We start from the raw sequence: 19,006 nt of genomic DNA, 5'->3' as shown, positions 1-19,006 counted from the left end.
CTTCTGTATCAGATCTGGTCTATTGTCAGTGCTACTCACGTTTAAGCCACAATATGCACCTGTAATAGTGTCTCTTTTTTAAGTTAGCCTGTTCACAAAGCACTGCATGTATAACATTGTATTCAAATTTATTGCAGCTTGTCCTGTAAAAAAAGTGCATGCAATCTAAATTAGAAACAGATGATGAAGGTGGCTGGAATGATCGGTTGGAGATTACAAATCTTCAAGTTTGGTTTTATTAGGCAGCTTCAGTGCTTTTTACAAAACCCATCGTGACCTTGTGTACAAGGTATAGGGAAAAATCTGTTCTTGTTTCTGTATTCAGCATTGTCAAGCCATACGGATCACCTAAGGTTCACATAAATCCTCAACACTGTTAGAGTTTAACTCCTTTGAACAGTAAGGAGATAAAAACAAATATTAAAGGTAAATGGCCTCCATTGTCATTCTGGAAATTTGTGGTACACACCAGTATTACTTAGTCTGCATGGAATACAAGTGAAACCTAACATCCATGGCTTCTGCATTGTCTCCTAGACACATGTTACTACTGTCACATGTTCAAATAGCAGCATGGACTTGTACAGTGCCGCTGTTTAATAAAATACCCCAATGTGCCTAAAAGCACAATAAAATGGACCTTCTCTGAAAGGGGATGTTAGAAGTGACTAAAGATTGCTATATTAGGCTTAGGTTGTAATGAAGGTTTTAAAGTTTCAAAAAGTGAATTGTGAAGTTTTGGGCCTGAAAACAGTTGACAGAAATGGAGTAAAGATGAGATTTTATGCCATTGGATCGAGAAGTAGTAGTGGGGCTGGTGGGGGGGAAGAGGTAAATGACTCAGTGGAAGATTTTAATCATGGCAGGTGGAAGTCACAAAGGCTGGGTGACAAGTGGGCATGTAGGACAAAAAGGTTGAGCTCGCTGAGTTACGCATAGACATGCATAGAAGCATTGAAGGTGATGCGAGGGAATAGAGACAGCACGGAAAAATAGTGGAATGAGCAGAAATGCTGTTCTGTACTTCAACAGTAAAAGTGCTGCTACTGAAGAGTTGAGAAATATGAGCTTGGATTTGATATACATTGAAGTCAGTGTAGGTTATAAATGGGAGCACGAAAGATATAGATGGATTTCAGTCTTATTTGAACTGTAGTGACTCCTGTAAAGTGCTTTAGGCATCTTATGGTTATGAAAGAGACTAATGTGAATGTTTATTGTAAGTTTAAGAATTAAAATTTGCATTAAATGTAAGTAATTAGTGTTCTCTCCAGAGTAATAAATGCCTAATAAAGAAATTTAGAATGAGCATTGGGGCTGATTTAACCAATGGATGCAAAGGTAGGAGTGATGAGGAAATGGCACTTGGAAGGAATAGAATGCAGCCATCAGAGTTTTTAAGTGAGCTAATATTATGCAGGTTAGGAATCAGCCATACAGCACTGGTGTAATAGATGTTGGAGCTGATACGCATGAAAATCTTTGCATCAGATTGATCTGTGGGCCTAAACGAACCTATATTCCACTGTGGGAACATAGTATTCAAGACAATTTCAGCTTTAACCCTTCAGAAGGCTAAGCAAATTCAGCATATCCTCATTGACTCTCACCAGTTTTTATAGATGCATCATAGAAAGCATCCTAGCTGCATGCATCACAGCTTGGTATAGTAACTCATCTGCCCAAGACCACAAGAAATTACACAGTTATGAATGCAGCCTAATCCATCATGAAAATCAGCTTTCCATTCCTTTGACTCCGTCTACACTTCCTGCTGCCTCGGGTTAGCAGCGAACATAATCTAAGACCCCTCCCACCCCGGTTATACCCTCTTGTACCCTCTTCCATCAGGCAGAAGATACAAAAGTTAGAGAAAACATTACAGCAGATTCAAGAACAGCTTCTTTCCCGCTGTTATTAGATTTACGAATGGACTTCTCCTTGATTTTTCTCTGCACCTTCTGTATAGCTATAATGCTGTATTCTGCATTCCTGATGTACTTAAGGTATGATTTGTCTGGTTAGCACACAAACGGTACTTTTCACTGTCTCAGTACATATGATAAATCAAATCAAATCCCCAATCCACATTTTGTAGAAATCTCTTAAATCATTTAGTTTTCAGATATCTTCCAAATTTGATGAATCAGTAAAGGGAATCTAACCTGCTCTTGGGCATAACAGAAAACTTTCTTGAAATTTGGACTGTAATCTTTAAAGAACAAGGTTACAAAAATAGACAATGCATTTATGAAGAAGAGTCTACCAGACTCAACATTGTATATCACTCTCCATAGATGCAGCCAGAGCTATTTAAGTTTCTCCACTGCTATGACAATGGCTTTGTCCTCCCAATGTTCATTCAAAGCAAATTTCTGCTGTTCCAATGCTGGGTGGTTAAACATCAATTTGACAATTTAGCGACATTGGAGGAGTCAAGAGATGAAACTGGAAGTCATCGATATTTGTATGAAAATTAATGCTATGTTTTTAGATTATGTTGCCAATGGGCAGTATGTCTGTCTCCTGGGTTTCTTGTTTCTCTGGTTTTACCTCTTGCCAGTGTTGGCTAGTATCTGGCGTTGTTTATACTCCGCGTAGTCCCAAAAAAGTTACGTTACGTAGAATTCCGACGATAACGTACGCAAAGGGACAGCATGTGTGCAGTAAAGGAATGTGCTATTGAAAGAGTTCAGTGGAAGCGGGGTCCACTTTGTCTTCCCTCAACCCCACCTCCACAGCCACATCTGTTTAAGTGCTCACCCACCAATTCCAGTAAGTGCGCATCCTTGAATTTAAGCAGTGCATAGTGCACATGTATATGCTGTCAATAGAATGCCTTCTTCCTCGCATCTGTCTTATCTTTGCCTCTTTCTCGCGAATATTGCTGACTCTGTTAAGATTGACAGTGTGCCTCACCTTTTGAAATTGACATGAGTAGGCTGCTTAGATCAGTAGCCACAAAATTATTGCTCCCAACTGAAAATGCTGCACTGGGGGACAAAGAAATACTTGCACCACAACAACAAATTTGGTTTTCTAAAAAGATTTTTTTTCTTGTGACCCTGAAAAGATTACGCTGGCTGCAGTAAGTGCAGACCGTACTAGCATTTTCCCATTCTTCCATTGCACATCCATATCTACAGTTTTACCAGGTCCACATTCCACAGCAACCTGAACTGCTAGATGATTGGCTAGTTCATAAAAGCGATGCCAGCTATGCTTCAGGGGATGCTACAGAACACGGCTTTTATTTCGTATGGATAAAAATGAAATAAATGTATCACCAAGGGTGGTCAAACTTTTGTGTGGTGGGAAAGGCAACCGTAATCCATGTGAATTGAGGCAGTGGGGGCGTAGTTCATGTGGAATGAGAAGGCCCCTGAACAATGAACTGCAGGAAGCTTAAGCATGATCTGTCATCTCCCGGACAGAATAGATGAGCTGTAGGATATTGATGGCACACTTCCAGGAACAGTTCCTGAGCTTCACCCTCCATACAATAGATTGCTAAATACATGCAAATATGAGTTCTTGTTTCAGAGTACAGCATCCAGGTGAGTAAAAAAAGGAAGACCTTTCTGTTTTGCAGACCACCTAAGCCATGAATTTTGAAGACCAGTACTGTTCAGATCAGATCATTGCAGATGAGTGAAGATCATGTCCCCATTGATTAACGTAAGCATAAAGATAGTGCCCGCGAAGTTCCCTTCTACACTTCCGTTGCTGGGATGGTAATTATTCTCTCAATACACCAAGAAATGGTTCCTAAAGTACCTCTAGTATGGTATAGATGTGATGTTTGAAATAGCATGTTTTCCAGTGGTCCTTTATTTACAATACTTCAGTCTGCATAATTTCCAGACTTCCAAGGCAGAAAATTGATGTCAAAATGCCAAAAGAAAATGTTCTTGGACCGAAGACAACCTCGATGTTTATCAAGACTCTCTGTGGAGCTAGTGTTCTGCAATGGATTGATCTGGGATAGTTTCTGCCTGCTTTGTTGTTGGACAAACTCCCGTACTCAAACTGGCACCTTCTCCTGTTAAGCTCAGTGCTGTTAAAGCGAATCTCTACATGCACGCATTTGTGTATACTCTTGATAACTGCTATTTCAACATCTTTAAATACCCTTTCACCTCTTTCTGTCCTACCACCTTATGGCATTTATTGTGCTTGTACCTATGACCTATATTCTCCCCTTTTTTTTTTCCTCCCCATTTGCAGCTTTCTATTCCCACCCACCTCCAACAAAAGTAGATAAGTGCCAAAGCATTTTTTGAAGATGGACCTGAATAAAGCAAGAAAAACAACTCACAGCAAAACGGGCCCTGTTGAGGGGGAGAGGAATGCAAGAGTTACAACCCTTTGAACCAACGCTGACATCAGCGCCACTGCCACCACCTCTAGTCTCGTGCTGCACTTGCTAACATTGAAGTCATACTCTTTTTTTGGTTTCTTTCATTTGTTTGCCATGTCTTTTTTGATAGAGTTGTCCTTTATTACATGGCTGTGCGTACTTATGATTTAGATTTTTATCAAACCTGCTTTCAGATTCTTTGAGTGTTGCAATTAATGTTGCTCTATGTATCTTTTAAATCATTGCATGAATGCCAAATTTGTATTACTGGTGTTGCAATCAGTATTTCTGTATTATTTCTTGTTTTATTGGTGCCACAAACACTATAGCTTGTGGAATATTTGTCTCAAATGCAAAATTGCTGGAAGAACTCAGCAAGTCTGGCAGCTCCTGAGAGAAATCAGAGTTAACATTTCAGGTCCAGTGATCCTTCTTCAGAAATGATGTAGCTGGGAAAATGTTGGTATTTATGTAGATGATGGGTTGGAGGAGTGGGGTAGAGCGTGGAGTAAACCCTTTCCCTCAGGGACACCTTGGTCCATTCCTCCTTCACTCCCAAACATTCCCACAGCGCCATGGCACCTTCCCCCAGCAATCGCAGGTGTATCACCTGTCTGTTTACTTCCTCCCTCCTCACTATTTCAAGGCCTTGAACGTACGTATTTCACTCAATCTGATGTACTGCAGTCGCTGCTCACACCGTGGTCTCCTCTACACTGAGGAAACTACGTGCAGACTGGATGACCACAGTCCCTAGCTAACATCTGTCTCAGGCTTGCTGCAGTGCTCCAGCAAAGCTCAGCGCAAGCTGGAAGAACAACAGCTAATTTTCCGCTTGGGAACCCTACAGCCTTTGGACTCCGTATCGAGTTCAACAATTTTAGGGCTTGAGCACCTTCTCCCATGTCCTTACGCCCAACCCTACACATCAAGCCTTGTCATTCACATGGCTACTACCACACATATCCCATTGTCAGTTACAAATAGTCCCCATTAGCAGCTATTTATTCTACCAGGCTCACTTTTACCCACTGCTCTCTATCCAACTGTTTTTCTCTCTCTTTAGGCTCTATTTCCACCTACCGTTTAATTCTTTTCCTACTCACCCCACCCGATCTTCTTTAGTTTCTGATTTCGAGCATCCACAGTTCTTTCAGTTAATTGTTTCAAACACGGTAAATAGTAAGCCGGTTTTCTATTGGTGCCACTATTTTTTCTCCTCTGGGTGAAGTCATCAGTGCTCTCAATCTACAAATGAATGTCAGAGGTATAATGGGTGATCCCAGTGTGATAGCCACTGAGGTGATAAGGAACTGAGTGGATAAACTATGACCATAATACACACATTAAATATCCTGTTTTGGAGTCAATGTACTATACACATATCGCTGAGAAGCTTTTCTCCTGCGTTAGCAGCAGCAGCAGAATTCAAAACCACCTGCCCCTGCCAGAAGATTCCTGCTCAAAGTTAGGATTCTTAAAGAGGACAACAAGGGGAATACATCAGAAATGTCCATCTATCATTAAATTTAGTTACTCAGAGTAACGGAGGCAAAAACCCTGGAATAGGTCTCAGAGTTCAAACATAGACCAGGACGAGGATTAAAAAAACAAAATGGAAAATTGAATGGGAGCAAGCCTGAAGTTATAAATTTAAAATACATTACGTTTTTGAGTTTTAAAAGCTAAAATACTGCTGTCACCTAGAAAAATGAAGTAATGTAATTTTACGGAGCAACAGTGCCACCTAGCTTCGAATAAAGTGACAGAGAATTATTAACAAGTAAAGCGTAACTTAACTGAATAAACCCAGTTTATGATGAGCCAATATTAAAGATGCTAATGAAAAAAGCTGATTTCTTTTCAATGGCAATCAGTCCAATGTCAGCAAAATACTTAAGCAGGGACTGCCCACCTTGACTTGATTGCAACATCCTGAAATCGAAGCTAATTGAAATCTAACTTATTGTGAAAATTCAATATTGCTTTTGCGCTTGTTCCACTGACAGAAATGATAAAATTACACAGACAGTGGTTTAAAATGATGGACTCTTAGAAGAACTTGAAAAGCTGGTCTTGAAAATATGAGACAGACAGAACGTGTGTGCAGTAGAGAATGTTGTCTGCTGATGAAGACACTGCTGAGGGAGCAGGAAAGAGCTTGTTGTGGTCTTCAGTCACAGGGAAAAAAAAAGTGCTGCAACCCAAGCGGTTAATGAGTGATATGAAATTTTTGAATTGGTAGCACTGAGCCTAAAAGTGGATGAGAAAACTTTTAGTATCAAGGATGTGATCAGAATCTGTATCACTTTCACTGGAAAAGTTTAGGGAGGCAAACGTGGCACTTCACACAGTCGCTACATATGAACTTACAAAATAGGAGGTGAAGTACACAAATGTAGTTGAGCCCCCTCAGGTCTGCTCCATCATTCAATAAGATCTATTTATGTTTGGAATTCTACATTCCCATCTACCCGCAACACCCCTACCTGACAAGAATCTATCCAACTTTGCCTTAAAATATTCAATGACACTGCTTTCATTGTGTTCTGAGGTATTATTCCAAAGTAGCACAATCCTTTGAGAGAAAGAAATTCTAATTTCTGTCCTGAAAAAGGTGACCCTTAATTTTAAAACAGTGTGCCCAATGTTCTGGACACCCACAAGAAAAAACATACTTTCCAGGTCCACCTTGTCAAGACCATTCAGGTTCTTATACATTTCAATCAAACCACTCCTTACTCTTCTAACCTCCAGACCAGCCTTCCAACCTTTCCTTATCACTCAATCCCATGCATCAATTTATTAAACCTCTTCAAAACTGCCTCCAATGCCTTTATGTCATTCCTTAAATACAGAGACAAAACTGCACGCAGTGCTCGAAGTGTGGTCTCACCAATGCCCCGTATAACAGAAGCGTAATATCCTTACATTTATTTATCACTCCTTAATAAAGGATAGCATCCCGTTAGCCTCCTTGAGTACTGTTAGAGGAAGAAATATCAACACAATTCTTGAGTTCTGTGTTTAGAAGCACAATTGACCTTTCTTCAGAGCTCCTTACCAATGCAGCATGGGAGAGGACCCTCTCGAGGACACATTGGTTCTCTCAAACAAGTATAATATTTTATACATTATGTGTTACAATAATTACATGCAATATTGATGTAATTGTTAGCCACATTCCCCTAATTTGCACATTCAGTCCTGTAAACACACAATCAATGATGGACAATTCTATTGATAGCCCTAGGTCCTCCCATAATCTCATGGTGTTTACCAGATATCTTTATCATCTGTCTTTGGGATCTTATAAGGCATCTCATTCATTCAAATTCCAACACTGACAGTTCTACTTCTTCCCAGATATTTGCCAGCTGCATCACACGAATTGCCAATAACCAGGATACTTATCACTAAAAACTCTTCCAAATTCTGTGTTGCAATTTATATTCCCTACTAAACTTACCATAAACAATACAAAGGATGCTAATTTCTACCAATTGTTAGAAAATTGTTAAGATCAACTCTAATGTAAAGTTATTACAGTTCTTTGATGTGGCTGACAAATTGGGAAACAGCTTCTCAAGGAGATCAAACAAACAGTCTTTCTGTCTTGCAGCTGCAGTTTGCGACCTCTGCTTTTTGCATGTTGTAAGTTGGTTTTAAACAGAAGTTTGGTTCTTGGATGAACATTACTGTCTATCTTCTAAAGTAAATCTCTTTTCTAAATAAGACAACATTTGTTTGAATTCCATTGATAAAAGTGAGATTCAATCACTTGCATAGCTTTACCAAATCATTAAAAAAAACTTATTTGGATTCTCAAGGTACAACAGGGCATGACCTCACTCCCACACTTATAATTTGTCTCTGTCATCTTTCCTTTGATGTTTGGATGCAAAGGTCTGCTCAATTTGTCTATAGCTGTACTATGGTGTTTGCTAAGCTGTAAAGTTGCAATTGTTTATCTCTCCACAGTCACAATGACTTTGCTTTATGACCATTCTGTACCCTGTACCTGCTATGGTGCTCTTTTAGGGGTTATCTGCTTACACTATTTGCTGTTTCTGTCTCAGTTGACAGAGAATGAATTTTCTTTATTGCCTAGGTATCTCTTTATCCTTTTAAGGCTATTCTTTATCAAAATGCTTATGTGTTTAGAGCTTCCTGTCTACAGAAATCTGATTAAATTCCCCTGTCTTTTCTTCTCATCTATTATAATTCCCATGGGAATTTTCATTATCTTATTCAGTTACTCTGCATGGAGACCACAAGTCTAGCTGTGAACATCTTCTATATGTAACTGCTCATCTCCTTTTTGGCCATCTTATGTCAGCTAAAAAGCCGCAGGTAGCCATTTTATGTCAACTTTAGTCATGAGCCACTACAACAAGTACACACTGTACCTGGATACTAGCTTTTTGTGACGCGTGCACCAGAATGCCTGGATCCCTCTGCACTTCATATTTCCTCAGTTGTTCTTGATTTAAGTAATAATCTGCATTTTCATTTTGTTGCCAAAGCGAACAACTTCATACTTTCCATCATTATATTTCACTTTACTATGTTTCACCCAATTACTAAACCTATCTATGTCCTCTGTAAACTCCTTGCATCATCTTCACAACATACTTCCCTGGCATCTGGAAATTTAACTACCAAGTTTTCATTTACCTCATCTAAGTCATTATTGTAAAAGGCTGAATCCCAGCTCATATCCCTCTGTGGCAGTCCACTCATCATATCCTGCCAAACAAGGAATGACCCATTAATGCACACTTTGTCTTCTGCCAGTCAGCCAATCTTCCATCCATGCTGAGATGTTCCCACGACACCTTGAGTTTGTATTTTCTGCAATAACTTTTCATGTGGTACCATTTCAAATGCCTTCTGGAAATGCAAGTACAGCACGTCTACTCACTCCCCTTTATCCAAGACACATTACTCCTTCAAAGAAGTCTATGAGGAACTGAAGATATCCTTGGACTTGTTAACATGATAAAAACAGTATATGTTGAAACACCACAAATAACATGACCAAATCTATGTGTACAGTCTTCTTACAATAGTACAGACCATTCAGTTTAAATTGATCTTATATTTATTTCTTTGATGCAGTAAATTACCAAGCACAACTATTTAGAGTAAACAACCTGTCCCTTCTGACATGTTCTATGGATTTGTTATAGAAATTAATGTGGCAGCCTTCCGTGTTGAAGCACGATTGTTTGAGCTGTGGCGGTCAGCTCCATGTTAAGCATTGCCTAAAGGGGCTCAGGAGGTCCACTCTGTAAGAATTGTAAACAATTATTGCAGAGGAAGGCAGTGGGTTGAGAAGGTGCATGGTTCACTGGGCCCTCTGGTTTTCTCTGGGCCACTTCTCAGCTAAGTGAACTCATTTACAGCATAGAGTTATACAGCATAGAAATAGACCCTTTGGTCTAACTCGTCCATGCTGACCAGTTCTGTTCACCTATTCCAAACCTGTACAAACAAGCAGTCTCCGGGGATCAATGCGATCGGTAAATGTACCCCTGTGTCGATTTCTGCAATCTTCATATCTAGCTTGCAGGGACCCATGTAGTACAGGTATGGATGTCCGGGTGGCGCGGATTCAGTAAATAAAAATGAAAGAACTGTGGATGCTGTAAATCAGGAACAAAAACAGAAGTTGCTGGAAAAGCTCAGCAGATCTGGCAGCATCTGTAAAGAAAAAAAATCAGAGTTAATGTTTCGGGTCCAGTGACCCTTCCTCAGAACTGCTGATTCAGTGACCAGTTCAAAATAAAGACATCTTGGCAATGTGCCTTCACTCATCTAATAAATGTAACTGAACCTGCAAACTTTGTTCACTTAGCAATGAGTGTGACCTGATAGAATTAACATAAAACATATTAGCAGTGAAACTGAACTCTTTACTATTTAAAGTCAGTTGTTAGTAAAGAATTTGAATATTCCTGAAAAAAGACACAGTTTCTCAAAGTTTTTTTTTCATCTTTAACTCACCAGGATATTTTTTAAGAATACAAATTCAAGGGAAAAAACTAACAGTTATACTGCATGAGATGAGAATGCTCATTGGTTGGCAATTGAACTCTGATTGGTAGAGATATTACTATGGAGAATGAACTTATTAATGATGATTGGCATTTAACTTCCAGTTTAAACCAAGAAGGTAGACTCTGACTCGTCAGAACATTGCCTTGCGAAATGAACCAACAAATGTCTGTCATCTATTTTATTGAGTTGAACCAGTTAAAGTGTGGGTACATGGTCTTCCTGTCTGCAAAGAATGGAGCCCTGTGTATTTACTATATGTAACTTCCAGCATCTGCAAGCGCATCACAATGGCAATCCGAATTGGTTGTCAGTGTAATTTTTTCACATATTCAGGATGATCCAACGACCAATTAAGATTGTCACTGAAAAATAGATGTATGTACCTAGTGATCCTTGCAGGTTGATGAAACATGTAGGTCCTAAGTACAAATTCAATAATTGACACAATCACTAGAAAACCCAAAGACAAGTGGAAGGTGTGGTTTTCCACAAGCACCAAGAAAATGCCTAGCTTTCAATCAATTTTGCAAGGCACGTGACAAAAAGGTTGTTGGCAGAGATAGTGCATTAAAACAATGATAAAGCTACAGAGAGCCATGCATTTACCCAAATAGTCCACACATGAGGGATAAGTTTAAGATTTGATAAAAGCTACTGGTATCCCACCAGAAGCACATACATGAAGTGATGGGTAAACCAAAATCTGAGGATGTACACCCAAAATTAAAGGTGGTGAACACGTTTCTCTCTGTTAATCTCATGGAAAACATCAATTATTATGCAAGTCCATGTGTTTGCAAAAATTCAAATTAGCTGTCCTCAATAATTTGGTGACTATGTATTTTACATAGATTGTGCCTCTGGTATTTAATTTAATACATTACAATCTGATGTTAAAGTTGGTCTCCTCTCTATTTCTTCTTCATATTGGGTAGCATGATAAAGAAAGCATTTGAGAGTGAAAGCCCATCATTACCCCTCCTAGTATATATCCCAATCCATCACCACCATTCCCTCTCACTATCACCTCTTTGTTCTCATTGTTTCCCTTCCAACCACCAATTCATTGTCAATACGGTCCTCATCCCTGATCAGTTCCAACTTGACTATTCTCTCACTACTGTCACAACCATATGCTTTCTTCTCCATTCTGCTCCTGTTATATGCTCAAGAGCGGAATAGGGAAGACGGGTTTAAGGAATGATAACTGCAAAGACGAGGTTCTACTCTTGCAGAGTTAGCAAGCTGGAAATTGCAGAACGGATGATAGTTGAACAGGAGCCAGAGCACAGAAATCAATACATTGGGATTTGTTGGTTCTTTTCCTACCTCTGGTCTCCTAATATATAAATTTTGGTAAAATAAAGAAAATTCACTTGTGTCAAGAAGTATGTAGGCAGGCAGAAAAGGGTCGTTAAGGCTACAATCAGGTCAGCCATGATCTTAGTTCACAGCACAGTGACAGCCAAATGGCCTGCTCTAACTCCTATTTCATTTGATCTATGGTCTTATGAAATAAACTGAAGTCACTGTCAGAGACAGAATACTTAAGATTGTCACCATTCTGGGACAATGCAAATAAAATTGTTTTGGAGCACAGATAAATGCTGTTCTTCTGTCTGTGGCAGTGAGTGTATCAGTTTTGATTGCTAACAATTTCAAGTCTTATATCTAATGTCAATTTGTTTGTTTTATTAATATTACATGCATTTTTTTCATATGGTGAAGACCTAGTCATCACAATTTTGGTGAGCATTGAGTTCCTATCAGACAACAACTGTGTATGACAACAATTTATGCAACTGTACAAGTTTTATTTTGAATTTAAGGGTTCACAAAATTAATTGCTCAGATTTGACTTTGCTATCCTTTTTACAAAACAAGATTTATAACGGCCTTATTTTTCCTTATCTGACCTCTTAATTATTTGGATATGGATAACTTTTTAGCAACATTGGATTATAAGTAAAGATCTGTGTGAAAAAAAGAGGTTTTTGAAATGTGAATTTTACAATGAATGCTACAAATTACGTACAGAATGCTTCAAATTTCAAGAGCAACACAAACCCTGAAAATATCCAGAGGAGAAAATGTCAGTATTTCAATCTGAATTGGATTCCCAAAGGAGAACAGTGCTTCAAAATGGTCACATTTAAGTTTTTTTTTCATAAAAAGTGAAACGTAGCAGAATTCTGGTGGAACCTCAAGCTGGTCTCCGCCTAACTCAGGTTGAAATGGACATGGGGGTTGGGGAGAATCAAAAGCAATGAGTATTTTCGGCATTGCTGATCAAGTGCTGCTAAGCTCAAAGTTAAATAAAACCAGTGGAAGCTACAAGAAAATATATTTGAAATAGTGTGAATACAGGTTTGGCTGATGGGGACATCTTACAACAAGGCAAAATTTCTGTCAACAGCATGTCATTTCTGACTGTGTAAATGGAATTGTGTGTCATAGCTAACCAGATTGTAGCCATAACTTCCTTTTCCTGCATATCCCACATACTTCTTGACACAAGAGTGAACTGCCTTTATTTTATAAAAGTTTACATATTAGGAGACCATTGGTAGGAAAAGAATCAACAAATCTCCATGTATTGATTTCTGTGCTCAGCGCTTGATTTCAGTGAGGAATAAGCTATAAAACAATCCGCTGGCCAAAACTTTCCTGCCCAACTCCATTGCCATTAACTTAGGGATTATTGAGAGATAAAGGTAGCATGGTTTTTCTTGAAACTAAATTGCACTTTAGGTATTTCAATTACATTGGTTTTATTTTTCTGGTGCATATCATTGCTTTTTTGTTGAAACTAGTTTAGTCAGGAACATAAATGGCACTATACTGTGTACTGCCGTGCCTCATGTTCGGTGCACATTGATGGTTACAGGGGAGCTCAAAACATTTCCTTTAATGTGAAAGAAACAATTTGTTTGTGCATTCTTTATTGAATGTTCATACCAGTGTCCAATGGGACATGGCAGAATTTTCAGACTCAATTAGCCGTCTCTTTTATGGATTGTAAAAGACACTGCCTGAGGTAGCAAGAATACTTGCAATATTGCAGGTACAATACCAGAAAATTCTGACATTGTTTATGCTGTTGATTGCATTCACTGTTTCATTTGAACTCAAATGGGATAATGCAGAGCAAGTCTTAATCACAGATTATGATGTGGAAACAGGAATATAGGCATGAAATTGCCCCTTCCCACAGGCTAAGACATAAACATAAATAATCAAACCCTACTGCTGTTTTCAAAATGATACCAAAAAGACCTTCTCCCATTCCATTTCTGCTGGCATGCTACCCTTCCTTCTGATCATATTGTTGGACCACTGTGCACACTCTGAGTCATCTCTGTGCTGATTCTGCCAGAGTGACCACTACACCCCTCCAACAAGGTGACCATTGTGTTCACTCCACAAGGGTGACCAATGCAGCCCCTCCACCAGAGTGATCTCTGCATCTCCTCCTCCATGGTCAACTTTGTACCCCCACCACCGAGGTGCACTCTCTGTCAATTGTGTCAGGATGACCACTGTGTCCACTCCACCAGGGTGACTTCTGTGTCTGCTCCACTAGCATGAACTGCGTGCCAACTCTGCCAGGATAAAGTGTGTGTCCAGTCCACCAGAGTGATGTTTGTGCTGACTCCACCAGGATGACTAACCCTGGGAATAAAGCAAGGGATTCTTTGCCAGTTTGACAGGATGGAGGAGGTGATAAACTTACAGTCAATAATGTAAGTCATTTCTCTGGAACTTCTGAAAGTCATCAAGATGAAAGATGATGGTCCTGAGAATGGAACATCCCCTATCTCAGTGACTCACTGTTTGCATCAAGCAATCTTTTTCAAAGCCACTATAATTCCCCTGCCTTCTCTGTCCAACCTGCCCCTGTCCAAACCATAGCAGAAGATCCTCTCTTGTCACAGTAATGTCATGAAAAGTCAGGAGACTTCCTCATTTCTCTATTTCTAGCAAAAGTAATAGCATGACCTAGAATTCCTTTACAATTTACTAACATGGACATAATTCAATGTACTTTGAGCTCAACAAGGAGAATATGCCTGACTGAACTATTTCCCTGATCAGCCCCACTTGTGAATTATCTGACAAAGGTTTATGATTTTAAAATTCCTTCAGTTCTTTGCAGCGTATTGGACTGACATCCACTTTGAACAATGTTGAAATGGACCCAGATTAATCTCATTCACATAGGATCTCAATACAGAATGGAGGCGTTTACCACCACCACACACTCCCCTGCACCCTCCATAAAACCATATGTTATATGAGCAGAATTAGGCCATTTGACCCATCAAGTTTCCTCTACCATTTGAACACGGCCGATATATTTTTCAATCCCATTCTCCTGCCTTCTCCCCATAACGCTTGATCCCTTACTAATCAAGAACCTATGCATCTCTATTTTAAATGCACTCAATAAATTGGCCCCCACAGCCTTCAGAGGCAATGGGTTCCACAGATTAACCACCCTCTGGCTGAAAGAATTCCTCCACATCTCATTTCTAAAGGGCTGTCCCTTCACTCTGAAGCAGTGCCCTTGGGTCCTAGTCTGTCCTACTAGATGAAACATCTTCTCAATGTCCCCTCTATCGAAGGCTCTCAGTATTCTTTAAGCTTCAATAAGATCCCACTCATCCTTCTAAACTCCATCGAGCACAGAACTAGAGTCCTCAACTGCTCCTCATATGATAAACCCTTCATCCCTGGGATCATTCTTGTAAACTTCCTCTGGACTCTTCCAAGGCCAGCACATCCTTCCTTCATTATTGGATCCAAAACTGCTCACAATATTCCAAATGTGTCTCACCAGAGCCTTACACAGCCTCAGCAGTACATATATATTCTTGTATTTTAGCCCTCTTGAAATGAATGCTAACATTGCATTTATCTTCCTGACAACTGAACCTGCATGTTAACATTAGAAAATTCTGAACTAGGACTCATAAGTCTCTTTATGCTTCAGATTTCTGAAGCCTTTCCCTGTTTAGAAAATAATCTATGCCTCTATTCTTCCTACCAAAGTGCATACTCATCTGCCCACTCTCCTAGCCTATCCAGGTCCTTCTGCAGCCTCCCCACTTCCTCAAAACCACCTGTCGCTCCACCTCTCTTTGTGTCTTCTGCAAACTTAGCACCGATGCCCTCAGTTCCTTCTTCCAGATCATTAATGTGAACAGATGTGATTTCAACACTGACTCTGGCGGAACTCCACTAGTCACCAGTTAACATCCTGAAAAAGACTCCTTTATCCCCACTCTCTGCCTTTTGCCAGTCAGTCAATCCACTATCCATGTAGTACCTTACCCCTAACATATTGGGCTCTAGCTTATTTAGCAGCAAGTTCTTTTGGAATTCCAAATAGATCATGTTGACTGGCTCTCCATTGTCTAACTTCCTCATTGTCTCCTCAAAGAATTCTAACAGATTTGTCAGGCATGACCTCCCTTGACAAAACCATGCTGATGCAGCCCAATTTTACATGCACTGTCAAGTGATCCACAATCTCATCCTTAATAATGGACACTAAAATCTTACCATTGACCGAGGTGAGGTTAACCAGCCGATAGTTTCCTGTCTTTTGGCTCCCTCCTTTCTTAAACAGAGGTGTTACATTAGCCATTTTCCAGTCCTTTACTGCAAAGATTCCTGACAGATCACCACCAATTCCTCTACAATCTCCTCAGCTGTCTCCTTGCAAACTGTGGGGAGTAGCCCATCTGGTCCAGGAGACTTAGCCATGTTCAGACCTTTCAGCTTCCCCAGCATCTTCTCCTTAGCCAAGGCAATATTCAAATCCAGTGCTTGGATACTGTAAGATACAGAAGGAAAACAACAGAGGAATGTTTTTGCTGCATTCCACAAACTAGTTTAATAACCTGATCAGCAGGTTTTCTTTGTTCACCATTGCTAAAGAATTTGTTTATTCTTATCCTAAAGGAAGAAGCACTTTGGAATGGGGTAAAAGAACCTTGCATTCAACTAGCATGAACCTTAGCAAGTGATATACCTGACGCACCTAGCAACAAAGCTTTGAAATGGAAAAAAAAACTTAAAGAAGAACTTAAATATGTATTTCTCCAGCTATCTCAATTTTTTTCTTCTTCTTTGTAATTCAACTGTGAAACATTTCTAAAGTCCTACTCTTGGGACTGGTATTCACTGGTTAAAAAAAAACCCTATTTTCAATTAGAAAAATACTTGCATTTACATAGCACCTTTCGCAATCTTGGCCAATGGTGTACTTTTGTAATGTTAACCACATTTCTACCATAGGAGATGCCACAGCCAACATGCGCACAGCAAGCCTCCAACAGCAATGATAATCTACTTGCATTATCTGAGGAATAAGTCTTCACCTGCTCATGGAGGAACTTCATTGGAACTGCTCATTGGATCATGGTCATGTGTTAGAGTATTTATTATGCGTGTTTTAGCTGAAAAAGTTTTGAGTATACTTTGACTACCATGGAGTATGACCCATTTCTGAAGAAGGGTCCAGACCCGAAACGTCAGCTTTCTTGCTCCTCTGATGCTGCTTTGCCTGCTGTGTTCATTCAGTTCTACACCTTGTTATCCCTTACCTTGGAGTATGTTAGTTTAGACAAGATATGGAAAAGCTTATGGTACTAATAGAAACACACCACGACGTAAGTCAATGTTTTTTAGGGATGAAAGAAGCTTCAAAATGACTTAAATCAAACTCTATCTTTTATGGTAAAGCTGGATGAACACAGCAGACCTTTCATCCAGCTCTACACCTTGTCATCTCAGATTCTCCAGCATCTGCAGTTCCTGCTACCTCTGAAACTATCTTTTATGGTGATTGCAACACGAGTTCCACTTAATGAATCATACTGCGTTGTTCCGCAGAAAGACTTACGTCGCTGAAGTTTCACTTTCATTTCCCAGCTTTTCAGCTTGCACATTAAAAAGGATTTTGTCACAGAGAGTTAGTTGCAAGAAAGTTAGGGGAGGAAATGTCACTGTCAAAACTCCATCAGAAGATCGTCAAGATCCTGTGCTCTAATAATGGATCATTACTTTATCAGCAGCTCCGCACAACGATCTCCAAAAGCGACGCAGTATCTGACATGCATTTAACTATGACATTGAGAGGCTGCCAGCTTTTTACCATCATCCCCGGAACTGGGGGAGAAATATCAGAGTCCGAGCTGACATTGGACAGTCGAATCATAGCCACTACCGCTGTCCGGCTCTGTAAGGACTACTCCAGCAAGAAATGTGAAGATTGTGACCAACTTCACCTGTGCAGATATTTTATTCTGGGCCACTGCAAATACTCAGAACAAAGGTAATCGGCAGGCCACTATGCTAAAAACCAGGATAATGATAAGCTAGTATCAAAAGGCAAATTTTAAACAAATATTTATAGAAGAATATCTTACAGTAGCCTGCTTCATACTGTATTAACATTGTAAAAATCTGTTCTTTGTTCTACACTGTGATTGTGAAATAAATTCTAAGTAACATAGCACACAGTTGCTGTAGTAAAAATCCATTGGGATGGTGGGGAAAAGCATTTTTTACTGTAGCCCCTTCCATGGTAGACAAACAGGAGGCTGGAAGAACATAGCAAGCCAGGCAGCTTCTGGAGGAAAAGGACAATGTTTTGGTTATTACCCTTCTTCAGGACTGGATTTGGGGTTAGAAGGACCTGCATGTAAAGAGAGAGGGGGGTGGATAGCAGAATGGTGCTGATAGGTGAACACTGGTAGTAGGTGCGACCTGGTTGGTCGATGGAAGGGATGAATCCAGTTGGTGGCTGGAAGGGAGATTCAGAAGGTGGAATGGAAGGGAGGAGCTGGGTCTGGAAGGGGAGCCGGGGAATGGGTGAGAAGGTTATTTGAAACTGGAGAACTCAGTGTTGAGTCCTCTGGGCTGTAGGGTGTCCAGGTGGAAGATAAGGTGTTCTTCAAATTTGCATTCCGATGCGCTGCAACACTGGAGGAGACCAAGGACGGACATGTCGAAGGGGGAGTGGGGAAGGGAGTTGAAATGGGTGGTGACCGGGAGGTTAGTTTGGCCATTACAGGTCAGGCGAAGGTGCTTGGCAAAACGGTCCGCAAGTCTACGCTCGGTCTCACTGATGTAGAGAAGCTGTAGCTCCTTCCATATTTGCAGAAACTTCCTCATAGATCAGTTTAAATGCTGCTTCATTCTCCACTGGGAACATGGGGGCCAATTAAGGAGGGAGTGAGAATGTCTAGGGAATAGAGTTGTAACACTGATTGGAGGCATCCTTGTATGTTTTTGCATGCATCATTCTGATTGTACAATTTGCATTAATTTTCGAAGCAGTTCATTATCTTTGTTTATATGTTTGGTATGACAGCTGCTGTAAAGAAATCCTAAAACATAGGAAAGCACTAGTAAGCAGGCAAAAAGGCAAAAGACAATATTTTAATTCCAGCAGCAAATAATAATAACTGACTGATGTTGCAGCAAAATCTAAAATCAGTATTGGTCATAAGATAACAAGGTGTAGAGCTGGATGAACACAGCAGGCCAAGCAGCATCAGAGGAGCAGGACAG

At 40.0% G+C, this 19,006-nt stretch overlaps 1 protein-coding gene across 1 annotated transcript in view; it reads left to right on the top strand.

The window, feature by feature from the left end:
* Nucleotides 1–17,366: 17,366 nt before the first annotated feature.
* Nucleotides 17,367–19,006, top strand: part of LOC109912060 (protein mono-ADP-ribosyltransferase PARP12-like) — a 60,437-nt gene continuing 58,797 nt past the window's right edge. Inside the window, exons 1-2 of the mRNA XM_048607878.1 lie at nucleotides 17,367–17,765; nucleotides 18,807–18,843. Coding sequence (XP_048463835.1) covers nucleotides 17,431–17,765; nucleotides 18,807–18,843 — 372 coding nt within the window. The 5' untranslated portion in view covers nucleotides 17,367–17,430. The remainder of the gene's footprint in view (nucleotides 17,766–18,806; nucleotides 18,844–19,006) is intronic.

This window comes from Rhincodon typus, chromosome 18 (genome assembly GCF_021869965.1).
Source record: "Rhincodon typus isolate 14 chromosome 18, sRhiTyp1.1, whole genome shotgun sequence".
Taxonomy (NCBI): Eukaryota; Metazoa; Chordata; class Chondrichthyes; order Orectolobiformes; family Rhincodontidae; genus Rhincodon; species Rhincodon typus.
Note: the sequence above shows the minus strand (reverse complement) of the source record. Positions and strands in the feature narration are given on the sequence as shown.